Genomic DNA, 14,667 nt, shown 5'->3' on the forward strand with positions numbered 1-14,667 from the left:
GTCAAATTGAACTTTCAGATAGTAAATTTTCATATCTTTACTGGGAGTAATTATTGTTTGTGTGTAATTTTTTTCTCTTTCAGGGTGATAGACCATTTATTGAGATGATTAAGTGCACAGGGTAAATAAAGGCCACTTGTACTTTTAGGGTACCTATTTGTAGCTACTTTTAAGGAATGGGCTCATTTTAAAAGTATGATAAGTAGTATAAACAACGTGCTTTGGGGATATTCTCCTGCTACAAAAAATTGCTTTATGTAATTCTTGTCACAATAAACTTTTTCATAGGAGAAGAAAAGGTTAACAATTAACAACGTAGCTCGAAAGTGGGACTTGCAACAACATCGAATACCCAATATTGCTCCAAATCAAGATAGAAAAGTTTCTGACTCTCCTCAGGACCCCTCTCAGCTCCATGGAAGCACCATTTCTGCATTTCCAGAGGAAACAGGGTATGCAATGGTATTCTTTCCGGGTACTAATGTCTTTGGAGAACTGAATTTGGAGCAAAAATGGGAAACCACTTAACATACAATTATTTAAAAATGGTTTTCTTAAGAAAACCTACTCAAATTAGAAGTTTAAATTTAAAAGGGAAGATGGAAATACTGAAAATATAAACTGACCCGTAATTAAAACACCTTTCAGTGGTTTCCTATTTTTCATAAGAAAAAAGAACAATCTAGATTACTTAGTGTAATGTAGCCTAGGAGACCCTCTACCTGTTTCACTTACTTCATCCCATACCATCAGCCACTGTTGTGATGCTGCATCAGTGGCTTGCAGTTGTTACTCCCTACCTCAGAGCCTTTCTCCTACAACAGTTGTATTGTCCCCTGACACTACTTCTTGCCTTACTTCCCTACCCCACCCTAGTTAACGCCAGATGAAGATTTTAAAGTTAAACCTCACATCTCCTGGAAAGCCTTCCCCAGCTGCGTACTGGAGACTAGACTCATTCAGATACCCCTCATCTCTCAGTACTGTGTACTTCTCCTTCTCAGCTCTTACCATAACCATAATTAAGTAACTAGTGGGTGATTAGTTGTTTCATATCTATCTTCCCTACTAGAGTGTAAGCTTGAAGAGGAAAAGAATCCTGATTCTGATTCCTGATTATCTTGACCTCTTTTGTGTCCCCAGCAGCCAGCACAAAACCTTACTCCTAACTGGTAGTAATTAAGCAATTTTGGCATAAAACCTGAATAATTACTCCAGCTGTGTTGTATATCTGTTATTCCTGTGGGCTTATGACCTCTTTTCTTCTGTAACATATGTGTCACATAATATATATCTCCTGTTTTATGAGCAAATCTGAGTGCACTATGTAGATTTTACATATTTCTTTTCCTCTTTAGAAGGCATATTTAAGGGCAGCCTGGTGGCTCAGTGGTTTGGTGCCGTCTTCAGTCCAGGGCCTGATCCTGGAGACCGGGGAACTAGTCCTGCATCGGGCTCCCTGCATAGAGCCTGCTTTTCCCTCTGCCTGTGTCTCTGCCTCTGTGTGTGTGTGTCTCTCTCTCATGAATAAATAAATAAAATCTTAAAAAAAATTTAAAAAAGCATATTCAAATCAAATAAATGAGAGAGATATAAAGCATATATATCTCTATAGTTTATTTATAATTTAAAAAATCATTTATATATTTATATAAATTTAAAACAAAGCCTAAAAATCAAAGATAGAATGCATTTCAATTTTGTTTCACTTGATGAAACACCATTATTTAAAGACCTTAAACCAAATTCTGAAGAACACTTCATACTAAATATAATGTAGCTTTTCTTCCAAGTTTTCAGATCGTATTCTTTAAACTTTTCATATGCAAAAAATGACATGAAGAAAATAATTTAAGAGGCATCACACTAATATTTTGGAAGTTTTCTTGGAGTTGAAGGATGTGACATATATTTAGACAAATATACTTCAAAAATTTTAGTTATAGGATTAATTTATATTTCTATTAATTTATATTGTACTTTCTTCAGCTCACCTGGGTATCATAGCTATATGTAGAACTTCTCAGCTTTTTCAGCTAGCAACATAAAGCAACAAGAATAGAAATTTTAATTCAGTGATAATTTATAATTTATATAATAAATATATATCATTCTTATATCAACCTAGAGCTTTCTTTAATATCATTTTACTTAGTCAGAACTATAACACTTTATAAAGTTAAAACTTTATAGTCCTACGCTTTAGATTTATGAAATACCACATGAGTCAGTTTATTTCTGATTGCTGTTTTCTAAAAAACATTTTTTCCTACCTTCCTTAAGTTTTCTTAGATCTGGGGGATCCCTGGGTGGCTCAGTGGTTGAGCGCCTGCCTTCGGCCCAGGGCGTGATCCTGGAGTCCCGGGATCAAGTCCCGTATCGGGCTCCGTGCATGGAGCCTGCTTCTCCCTCTGCCTGTGTCTCTGCCTCTCTCTCTTTCTCATGAATAAATAAATAAAATCTTTGAAAAAAATTTTAAAAAAAGTTTTCTTAGATCCAAGTTTATCCAAATAATCATACATTATATCCTAAAATTTTAATAAGGTTTTAAAAGTTAGTTCTTTCTACTCCAACTTTATTTTTATGTATAATATTAGGTAAGAATCTAACTTGATTTTATTTCATTTGGTCAATTTGATAATGGCATTTATTATTAAGGTATTCTCTTTTTAATGGGGATGCCATTTTCATATTATGTTAAGTTCCCATAAATATTTGTATATATTTCTGGACTTTCTTTTTTTTTAAAGATTTATTTGAGAGAGAGAGAGAGAGCACAATCTGGAGGGGCAGAGAGAGGGGGGGATCTCAAGCAGACTCCACACTAAGTGCAGAGCCAGACATGGGGCTCGATCTCAGGACCCTGAGATCATGACCTGGGCTGAAATAAGAGCCAGATGCTCAGTTGATTGTGCTACCCAGGTGCCCCTATTTCTGGACTTTCCATTCCATTTCACTAATCTATTTATCTGTTTTAATGCCAATACCAAAGCTATTTCATTATAGTAGTTTCATAGTAAGTTTTAATATCTTTGTAGGAAAAATCTGCTTTCACTATTCAAAGTTGTAATTCTCACACACTTGTTCTTCCATATGAACTTTATTTTTTTTAAGATTTTATTTTTATTTATTCATAAGAGACACAGAGAGAGAGAAAGAGAGAGGCAGAGACACAGGCAGAGGGAGAAGCAGACTCCATGTAGAGAGCCTGATGTGGGACTCGATCCTGGGACTCCAGGATCACACCCTGGGTCAAAGGCAGGCACTAAACTGCTGAGCCACCCAGGGATCCCACCCCCTTTTTTTTAAAGATCCATATGAACTTTAAAATGACTTAATCTACTGATATAACATTGTATGTTAATTACACTTCAATGAAAAGTTATTTAATCTAAATGGAAATGTTAAGAATTGTATTCAAGTGACATTTAAGTTATATATTTCAGAAGTATTGACATTCTTAAGATAATAAACCATCACTTTAGAAATCATGGTATACCTCCATTTTTTTCAGGTTTGTTTGGTATCCAGAGGGAGGTCATTAGGAAAGCATTGAAAGATTGAAGGAAAATTCTGAGGAATTAAATGAGGTTAGAGACCATGAAAATGTAGCAACTATAGTCAGAATTGTTGAATGAGTCTTCCAGGAGCACAGTGTAGGTAGGTGTAAGAGTAGAGAAGCTATGTGTTTGATAAAGAGTAAGGAGATAAAGGATCAAAGATAAAGAATAAAAAATTCAAGTATAATGATAAAAAAATGATTGGTAATATGGTCTGGGGTAGATTTTTAAAGTATTAAAAAATACAAGGTTGCCAACAGATTAGGAGAAAATTTAGTATTTCTGAAGTTGGAAATCTAAATGAAGTTGAAGATGAGAAGCTTATGAAGTAAGAGGGTGAGTAGTGAGTTGAAATAGTCAGAATTTATGGTCAGAGTTAAGTAAGTTTTTGAAGTGGAAGATTTTGAAGGTGCAGCATATCTGAGAGCAACTTGGAGGCCATTGTTGTGGCCATGGGAGTGGGTTGTTAGAGAAGAGTAGAAGTGAGGGTCATCAGAGAGAGAGATCAACTGAAGCTATTATTGTAGATACTGAAATTACTGATAGTAGAGCTAGGTGTGGCACTAGGGGCCAGTGTATTCAAGAGTGATCAGCCTATCTCCTTCCAGTCTGTCATGCATCCTGTGCTCTTGATGCACGGCTGTTCACTGTTCACGTTTTACTAGGTTGGCAGAATGTCTTTGTTTATTAATCGGCTCTTTTACCTGGCAAAAGATCTCTAATAGATAGGAATTGCAGACTATTAATATGACTTTCCCAACACTTTGAACTTTTTAGGCAGCTATGACCAAAAATTCTGTGACCCTCTAAAATAATTTAAACTTACAGAGTCTTCTCTTTTATGGTCTCAAAAATAAGCATTCAGTTCCAAGACAAAGAGGAAGTATCTGTTAGTGAAAATTGTTATGCCTTATAGTTACTGCCAAGAGTTTCAGAATTTTTATTAGAAGTTCCACAAAGTCAGAGGCCTTTTAAGCAAGAAGCACATAAGAGGAGTTTGGGAGAGATGGGAAAAGTGATGTATGGGTTCAGTGGAGAGTAGTAATGAATCACTGGAAAGGGATCCACAATTTCTGGCAGAAGATTTATTTTTTAGTAATGTAAGTTCAAAGTGCCATGGAGACATCATTACATTATCTTGGTCTGACCTCTTAATTACTTAAAAACTATGAAGTCAAGGAGACATAGATGATATTTGAAGTTAGAAAAGTAAACTGTAAAAAAAAAAAAAAAAGTAAAGTAAACTGTAAAGATAGTGAATTATTGGCAAATTTTAATGCAAAATTACTTATAACTTCTAGTGGTTATAAATAATTTCTGCAATTTAGTTGTGCTTGTTTGATTCATGTAAAATCTCTTACATCAGAAAGACAGAGCTATTTCTAAAAGAGCTGATTATACCTTGTATGGGTATGCACCAGGGGTTCTTACTGGAGTATACAGATAGACTTTTTGAATTTGAAATCCTTATTTTATACTTGAACTCTCCACACCATTTGACATAAGTTAACACTCTTCATCTTGAAAAGCTATTTGCATTGATTTTTCTGATGGCACAGTCACCTGATTTCCTTTTACCTGGGTGGCTGCTGTTTTTGTTTTTTAAAAATAATATCTTGCTAATTCCTTTTCTTTAAATTTTATTCATTTATTTATTTTTAAGATTGATTATTTATTTATTTATTTATTTATTTATTTATTTATTTATTCATGAGATACACAGAGACAGGGAGAGAGAGGCAGAGACACAGGCAGAGGGAGAAGCAGGCTCCATGCAGGCAGCCCGACGCGGGACTCGATCCCGGGACTCCAGGATCATGCCCTGGGCCAAAGGCAGGTGCTAAACCACTGAGCCACTCAGGGATTCCCTAAATTTTATTTAAATTCAATTTGCCAGCATATAGTATAATACCCAGTGCTCATTTCATTATGTGTTCTCCTTAAGCTAACTCCTTTTCTACCAAATCTCTAAATGTATATTATACTTTCTCAACTTATGAGGTTTAGATAGATTTTTTGTTATAATAGACAAGGATTCACTCACTCGTTAGCTCCCCAACACTATATACCTAGAGTTCCTTTATTAATAACTCCTGTAATTTACTATAACTAAACCTCTATTTTGTGTTTCATCTGCTATAGATAGTAGCTTTCAAGTTTTCATTATGCAAGACGAGTCTACCCTTTACTTCTCCCACTATTTTACATTGCAACTTTTTATGAGCTATACTTTTCTAGTTTCCCTTGTGATTTCATCATTGACCCATTGTTTAAGAGTTTAATTTCCATACATTTGTGGATTTTCCAGATTTCTCTCTGTTACTGAATTCTAGTTTTATTCCATTGTTTTCAGAGATGTTCTGTGTGAGACTTGTTTTGTGGCTTAACATATGTCTATTCTGAAGAATGGTCCATGCACACTTGAGAAGAACATACATTCAAATGTTGTTGGGTAGAGTTTTCTATGTATGTTAAATCTAGTTGACTTATAGTACTCTTGAAGTCCTCCATTTCCTTATTATTTTTTCTGTCTAGTTATTCTGTTATTACAAGTAGGGTATTGAAATCTCCCAGTATTATTGCTGAACTATTACTCCCTTCAATTCTGCCAGTTCTTTATATATTTTGGACATGAAATGCAACATGTTTATAAATGTCACACTATCCTGGTGGATTGACCCTTTTATCAATATAAAATGTCCTATGGACACTTACTGACACAATATCTATTTTGTCTGATATTAGCAGCCACTTTGGCTCTCTGTTGGTTATCATTTGCATGGAATATCTTTTTCCATCCTTCCAATTTCATCTGTTTGTGTCTTTTAATCTTGTAGAGAGCATATGGTTGAGTTTTGTTTTTTTAATCCATTCTGCTAAAAACTACCTTTTAGTTGGAAAGTTTAATCTATCAAATCCTAATGAGAAAGCACTTAATTCTGTCATTTTGCTCTTTGATTTCTATCATGTGGATTTTCTGTTCCTCAGTTCCTCCATTACGTTTTTTGTGTTCAAGTGACTATTTAGTGTGCCATTGTGATTCTCTTCCCATTCCTTTTACTGTATGTATTTCTTAGCTACTGTCTCAGTTGTCACCCTGGGGATTACATTTAACATCTTAATAACAAATTAGTTTGCATTAATACCAACTTAGTTGCAATCATATATAAAAACTTTGCTTCTATATAGTTTCACTCTGTTTATGTCGTTATTGTCACAAATTTCGTCTTTATACATTATGTGCACATTAACATAGATTTATTACTATTATTTTATGCATTTGTCTATTAAATCATATAGAGAAAAAGAAGACTTACCAGTCAAAAATACAGTTATACTGGCTTTTCTATTTACCTATGTAATTACTTTTCCTGGTATTCTTTGTTTTTTCATATGGCTTTGACTTACTATCTAATGTCCTTTTATTTCAGTCTAAGTGACTACTTTAGCATTTCTTGTAGGGCAAGTGTACTAGCAATGAACTCTCACAGCTTTTGCTTATCTGGGAATTTCTTAATTTCTTAATTTCAAAGTGCTGCTTTGCTGGATATAGAATTCTTGGTTGAAAGTTTTTTCTTTCAGCACCGTAAATACAGCATCCCACTGCCTTCTGCCCTCCATGATTTCTGATGAGAAATTGGCTGTTAATCTTGAGAGTCCCTCAGACGTGATCAGTCACTTCTCCCTTTCTATTTCAAGATTCTTCCCCTTGTCTTTGCTTTTCAACAATTAGAGATGACTGCTTAGGATCTTCTTAAGTCTTTTCTGAGCTGTGTCCAACCCTGGACATGAATGTTGCCTTCTGGGTTCCCTGGAATACACAAGAACTTAACAAAGACCGTATTCCCCCAATTCTCTCCTTCCCCAGCCTCAAATTTTTTGCTGTCTTGTTTGCCGCATGTGGTGCACCTAGTATACTTTTGTGTTTAAATGCTTTCAACAAATACCATGCAGGAAGCCACCCAGGCTAGGGAAAGCTCTGAGGCAGGTAAAACAAAGGCAGGCTCTTCAGTTGATCCTTCAGAGAACCAGCAGACATGTCAAAACACAACCCCAATTTTTTGAGAGTAAAGTATGTATTGTTCTTTTACACAAAGAATATGGGCTGCCATCTTCAATATCACCACTGAGCTGGGGAATAGGAGATGTTCACCAGGTAAGTTAAAGTGCACAGAACTCTCCTCTTGAAATTCAGCATGTTTTTCCCTCATTACACATTTCCCTGGTGATTGTAAATTTCTTGTTAGATTCCAGAGCTCTGAAAAAGTGGATTCTGACAGCTTTTGCTAGCATATTTGTTGCTTTTGTGGAGTTTGGGGTTTGCTCATTCTACCATTTTCTCTCATTTGGAACCACAATTTTGCTATATTCTATGAGCTATACTTTCACTTATTTCAACATTAATGTGATTTATATCTGCTCTGTAACCATAACATTGTCAATTGGTAGCTTCTAAAGACTGAAAACCAGTAACACTGTTTAAGTTTCTGTGATTATGTAACTATCTTTTACTTGAGCATTAAGTAGCATACTGTGATTGTATCTCCTTTTCTGCTTCCTAAACCATTCAAGGAAAATACTCTTAGCATCAAATTCAAATGGCCCCCTCTTCATCACACTTCAAAACATGTTCAAAATCATACCAGACTTTAGTTTACTTCGCATTTGAGCCATAGTTTTCTTATGTACTTTGTTTTTATCTGATTTCTGATGGCCTGTCTTTTACTATTATTGTTATTATTATTATTATTATTATTATTATTATTATTTATTAAACAAAGAAATTTGTGCCGCCTTTACTACATTCCAGTTTCTTTGAACTTCTTGTTTATCTATTGAATGGAACTTACTCTTCCTGAAGCCTGCTATCTCCCTGATGTAATTTAGTCTCATGGTTTCCTTTTGGGCCATTGTTCACAGTTTATTATTTTATAGCATATTCCTAGTAGCCTTTTCTTGCCTTATGTATCTTTCTAATATCCTCAAGTACTTCTATTCTCTCAACCTCTAGGTGGTAGGATTACTCAGATTTTAGTTCCAGGCCTTCTTTTTGCTCTCTACTTTCCCCCATGCAATCTCATATATGTCTTTGCCTTTAAATAACATTTGTGGGGGATCCCTGGGTGGCTCAGCAGTTCAGCGCCTACCTTTGGTCCAGGGCATGATTCTGGAGTCCCGGGATCAAGTCCCGCATCAGGCTCCCTGCATGGAGCCTGCTTCTCCCTCTGCCTGTGTCTCTGTCTCTCTCTCTCTGTCTCTCAGTCTCTGTCTATCATGAATAAATAAATAAAAATCTTTAAAGTATATATATTTTTTAAAAAATAAATAAATAACATTTGTGTTTTGAAGATAACCAATATATATACCTTTCCTTTTATGGTTTACCCATTTGGATTGTATTTAAGAAAAAAAATCCTTTACCACATTGAGATTGTAAAAATATTCTCCCAGTTTGTCTTCCTAAAGTTTTAAAATTTGGCCTTTCATATTTTAGTTTTTATTATATTTGGAATTGGTCTTTAAGTTTGAGATTGAGGTCTGATTGTGTTTTTCTCATATAGGAGGAATTAATTGCCCTAATGATATATTGAGTATTCTTTCCTTCTCCCACTGATCTGCAATGCCACTTGGCCTGTTTTACTGACAGTGGGAGAAGTAGATGATAGGTCCTTATATAGATCTTCAATTAATGCCCCTATATTAAGTCTTATTTCTACTCCCATCTTCTATCATATCTATTGTTCTTTCCTTTCCAAAAGTCCTACTGGGCAATTTGCCTGTCATCTTTGTTTTTGTCCCCAGTGCATATTCCAAGCAACAACTTCCTTTGTTTTTCTTCATCATTCAAAATTCTTTTACTTTCTAGCTTCCAGACATTTTCTGAATCTTCTTATGGCAGGTTGTCCCTCCCTCACCCCCAACTGTTGTACTTCTTGTTGTGGGTTTGCACTAGTTCAATTACTTTAATGGCATTTAGAGGGAGATTTCAAACTCATGTGTTCAGTCTTTGTGCTAGTTTATCTGAAAGTACACAGTGGAAAGTTTTAAATTTTGGAAGTTATGTTACTATATTCTCTGTAAGTCTTTTAAAATATAATTAAATTTCATCTTTCTGGAATGATATAAACCTGGCTCTTTCTGAAGGTAGAATGTCAGAGGGTCACAAAGTCCCTTCCTTAGGGTTCCAATTTGTTTCTTAATACTACATAAGTTTTTCCATTTTTAACAATCCCATTTATAGTCTTTAGCATTTCATAATGCCAAAAAAGTGGCTAATTCTTGTGTTAGAGTGTCTGTGACCTTTGGCTTATGGGTGTGTAACTAAATGCCTGGAAACAAGTATCCATGAAAAAATTATAGGCACATAAAGAGAAGAAATTCTGTAAAACTTTGGTATATCCCATTAATGATTTCACTGTTCACTGTACTTGGGACAGCTCTACAGTAAAATGACATATTGCAGGTTTCTTTTCCCTGCCAGAAATGGGAAAGTACTTGGTGTAATGTTTTCTTTGCTTACATTGGATGCATGCAGTGAAGCTGGTTTATTTTTGGTCATTTCCTGTCTATGAAGACTGTGGTACTTTAGCCAACACTACCATAATAAAATATAATGCATAAAATGAATTTCCACACCTACGAATGTTGTAATAGAAATTCATAAAATACGTTATTATAGGAATCAGCACCACTTATTCATTGGGAAAAGAATCTTCCGAAATATTTTAAGTCTTTCTGTTCTAGCCTGTTATAGAAAACCTAAAGATTTTTAAAAACCCACCAAAAAAACCCATAATCCTCTGAAATATTGTCTTTTTTTTCCAGTTAGGCATTTAAGAGTATATTCTTTATTTAGCCTGGCTTTCAAGAACTTGTTACTTTATTGCATTAAATTAATTACTTTGTCTTTTCTTGGAGTCTTATACTAATCAAGAAGGCATAGAATATTTTTCTGATTCCTATATTAAGATCAGGTTGATTAAATGAACATTTGTACTTGTAATTAGCCACTTGATTGTGAGGATCTTGGAGAGAATTCCTATTTGATGGCAGGCTGCCTACTGTTCTATAAATATTTGAAGTAGGAAATATACATGGAAACGTATTAGGCTTCATGGGAAAACAAATTTTAAAACATGGATTCTCCATAGGAATGCCACATTTCTCAGTGTGTTAATTTAGACTAGACAGGGGTAGAAAACTAGACCACTTGACCCAGTCACCTACTCTACAATTTTGAGCCACATTTGACTCTTTCCTTTCCTTTATTCTCCAATTTCAGTCACTAAGTTCTGCTTTTATTTTTTCTTAAACATGTTGTATCTATGTTCTCTTCTTTTATTGATAATAATCACTAAAATGTATTGAGCTGAGCATGAGATATGGCTTAGAATATTTCTAATCTATGACAACTTTGAAAAAATATGTATTATAATTACCATTTATGTACAAGAAACTGAAACTATAAAGAAATTAAATAACTTGCTCCCAACGTCCTCTGTTTATCAATGACAGGTCTGGGATTTGAACTAAGGTCTGTCTGGTTTTCTTGCCAATTCCATTTCCACTATACCATGACTTCCTTTTTCTTATGCCCTTATATGATCCAGTTGATGCTATAGCACTGGTTTTCCTACTAATATGTCTTCATCCAGCCTTTCCCTGCTACGTCTTCCACAAAGATGACCAACTTATCTGTCTGAGGTAGATCCTTGAGGATCAAGAAATGTCGTGTTCATCTTTATATTGAGCTCCATGCATGGCACATTGGAGGTGCTTAAAAATGTGCATCAAATATGGTCCTGTTACCTTTTAGTTTGCTCTTTTATTACTTTTTTCTACTCCTCAACCTTACGGGATAAAATCTGACTTTTCATCTTCATTTTCACCTACAACTCTTCCAGTTGTTTCAGTGTTCTAGCCATATGGGAATTGTTCTTACCTGAATATGTTATATATAATTAGGATTCTATACCTTTCTTCATTTAGTTTTTCTTACCTGAAGTGTGCTTCCTCCTATTTCTGGTGAAATTTTACTGTGCATCTTTCAAGGACCAGTTCAAATGCTACCTCCTTTTGAAAACTGACTTATCCCTACTGGAAGAATTCCTTCCTCTGTATTCTCACAGCATATCATTTAAATATTCATTATATGAAAATGAGCACATTATATTACTATATATATTATATATAATCCCAAATATATATAATTATTATATATTATATATATATATATTTGTCTTGTTCTTTACCCTTCATCCATATTGGGAGCTCTTTAAGGGCAAGTAAATTTTAATTTATCTTTATATTCCCAGTGCCAAACATAATACCTGATACATAGTAAGCTCTATAGATAAACCTACTTGTTTAAGAGAGGTTGAGGTCATTTCAATTTAATTATATTTCATGTATTAAATTGATTGCAGAGTATGATTAGAGCTGTTATATTTCTTAGACTATAGCCCTATGAAAGTGAAGAAAAGTTCTGATACACTCAGCACTTGTACATGATCTCTATACTGACTGTCCTTATCAATACAGATGATTTAGTTGCCTATGCCAGAATCCTTAGCAGTGCCCTGTATATAATGGGCTTTCAGCAAATGTTTGCTGAATAAATGAATGAATGAACATATGAAATAATATGTAGTATGTATGACTGCAAAGATGTGGACATATCTACCAAGCACACAAGGAAAACTGGAAGGACAATCCCCAACATATAAACATTTTTGGAAAACTTCCCAAGTAATTTTTTATGCAAATTAGAGCACAGCTTCCCTGAAGAATAGGTTCCTCTACTCTATATTGGCCAGAGTTTGAGGCTAAATTCAAGCCTCATTCAGAAAATAACTAAAATGAGTTAGCAACAGTGTGACCTAATTTAACAGGTGCTACATTTCCTGTTGCCCAGAAAACTCACCTTTGTTTTTTACAAAATGTCCATGTGAGATTTATATAAGTTAGAGATTACTTCTGCTTTCTTTTGTAACCATATTACTATTTTCCTGAGTTTAGGCTTATTATTTCACTTATTTTCCCAACAGACTGCTTGACAAACCTTTCTACAAAATAAATAATCCCTTTCTGATGAAAGACTTTTATCTTGGAGTTTATATTTTTTTATTTTTAATCACATGGAAAAGAAAAAGAAAGGTAACATACTTCCAAAAATGTGATATAGTACAATACCCTTCTCAAAGTATTTACTCGTATTTTTGATACATAGCTCTGATTCTCCATCATTTTTACATTAAAATGAACTTGGTTTGCTGGGTATCATGGCCATTAGGCAACTAGCTAGGTTTTTTTTTCTTGCCTTGACCTTATGTCTTCCTTATTTGCCTTTGCCTTACCTGAGAGCACCTTGCTAACCCTTTTGTATCTGGATCACTGATTCTGCCCCTTTGTTCAAACCATAGCTTACAATCAGAACATCCTTCTTAAGACTCAGTAGACAATCATTAAAAACATCATAATTGTCTCACTTGATTAATTCATTCAAGAAATATTTATTGAATATAAAATATGCTAGGAGCAATGCTAGATGGTGGATCTACTAAATGTGACAAAGTTGGAGCCCTCAAAGATCACTGTGAGAGAGACAGACAAGTAAGCAGGTAATTGCCATGTAGTATGTTAAGTGTTGTAACAGGGGTATGCACTCTTTTCAGCAAGACGTCTATATTTTAGTAGCAGTGAAATATAACTTCTATCCTTTATCTTATTCCAGAAATAATTATATGTTTACATAGCTCAACACAAAGGTATCACACAAAGTACAATATAAGGAACTCCTAGTTCTATCTTTTTAAATTCTGTTATCAGCCTTTACCTTTATAGGATTATAGGTTATTCAAATACTACTGCTCGTTAAATGTCTAACTACTGCCATATAATAATCATTGTCCTAAGCCCTAGCCTGGCAGAAATCAAGCTTCTTTGTATTTTCTTGGTTGCATATTCACTTCAAATTGACTGATATTATTACCCAGCTTATTATTGTATGCACGGGTGTGTTACGGGCTGATGCCTCCAAAATAAATACACATAAGTCCAGTAAAACATAGTAAAAACAAGGTAATGGTTTGTCAGTCTTCTCCTCCAATATCAGCATTATAAAAAATTTGAAGATCCTTAATAATCCATTTATTTAACATACATTGTGAAAATATATTACTAGGCTTCAGTGCCCCAAAGATGAGGAAATATAGTCTTTAGCCTCCAGGAATTAACTGATAGAGAAGGCAAATTATAAACATATACGTATGATACACTAAGAGAAATGATATATTGGAGAAGTATATTAAAATTCACAGAAGCACAAAGCAAGGCAAAGTACTAATATTAGTAAGGGTAAATAAATACTCTTGGAAAGTAAAGATAGCTGAATGAAAGCATATAGAACAAAAGTAAAATGTTGTTTGAGATTTGAAACTGGGTAAGTAAATAGTTATGTCTCTGTTCACAAATCAGAAAATTTGAGTTGGGTTGAGCTATTTCTTTTCTTCTTTGTCTATCATTTGGGTACCTTTTGCAAAAAAAAAAAAATGTGGCTTCTACTTTGGAAATAGTAACAATTATTTTCAGTAGAGTATGTGATTTTGTGTATATTATATATATGTGTGTGTCTTTATATATGTATAGAGAGAGAGAGAGACAGATATTAAATAGTGGATTATTTTTCATTTTTAATTTCAAAATGGGGAAGAAATCTTCATTAATTTTACTACTTATAACTGTAGTATACAATTGCAAAATGTCAACCCACATTGAGGTATTCAAAAATAGAAAGTCAAAGTTACCCCTTAATCTAGCTTCTGAGAGGTAAACTATTGTTAACAGTATTTATGTGTCTTCCCAACTGTTTTATAGATATATTTTCATATGGTTCTTAATATAGAAATAGTGTTCTGTAAAGTGCGTTTTTTTCCCTGCTAGACAGCAGAATACTTTATAGATTAGGAAAACATGTTTGTACTATCATGAAAAGAATCAGAAAAAGAGAAAAGATATCCATGATATACTAAGTTGATTGTTTTAAAACTAAATAGGATATCAGTACCTTTAATTGATATAAATAATTTGGGTTTAAAGTGGTATTTTG

The 14,667-nt window shown here is 34.1% G+C and overlaps 1 protein-coding gene across 7 annotated transcripts in view; it reads left to right on the forward strand.

Moving 5' to 3' along the window:
• Positions 1-14,667, forward strand: part of LRRC49 (leucine rich repeat containing 49) — a 166,702-nt gene that overhangs the window by 116,178 nt on the left and 35,857 nt on the right. For all 7 annotated transcript variants that reach the window (XM_077881715.1, XM_077881714.1, XM_077881716.1 and 4 more), the window contains one exon: positions 289-452. In XM_077881715.1, the coding sequence (XP_077737841.1) occupies positions 289-452 (164 nt within the window). The remainder of the gene's footprint in view (positions 1-288; positions 453-14,667) is intronic.

This window comes from Canis aureus, chromosome 32 (genome assembly GCF_053574225.1).
Source record: "Canis aureus isolate CA01 chromosome 32, VMU_Caureus_v.1.0, whole genome shotgun sequence".
Classification (NCBI taxonomy): Eukaryota; Metazoa; Chordata; class Mammalia; order Carnivora; family Canidae; genus Canis; species Canis aureus.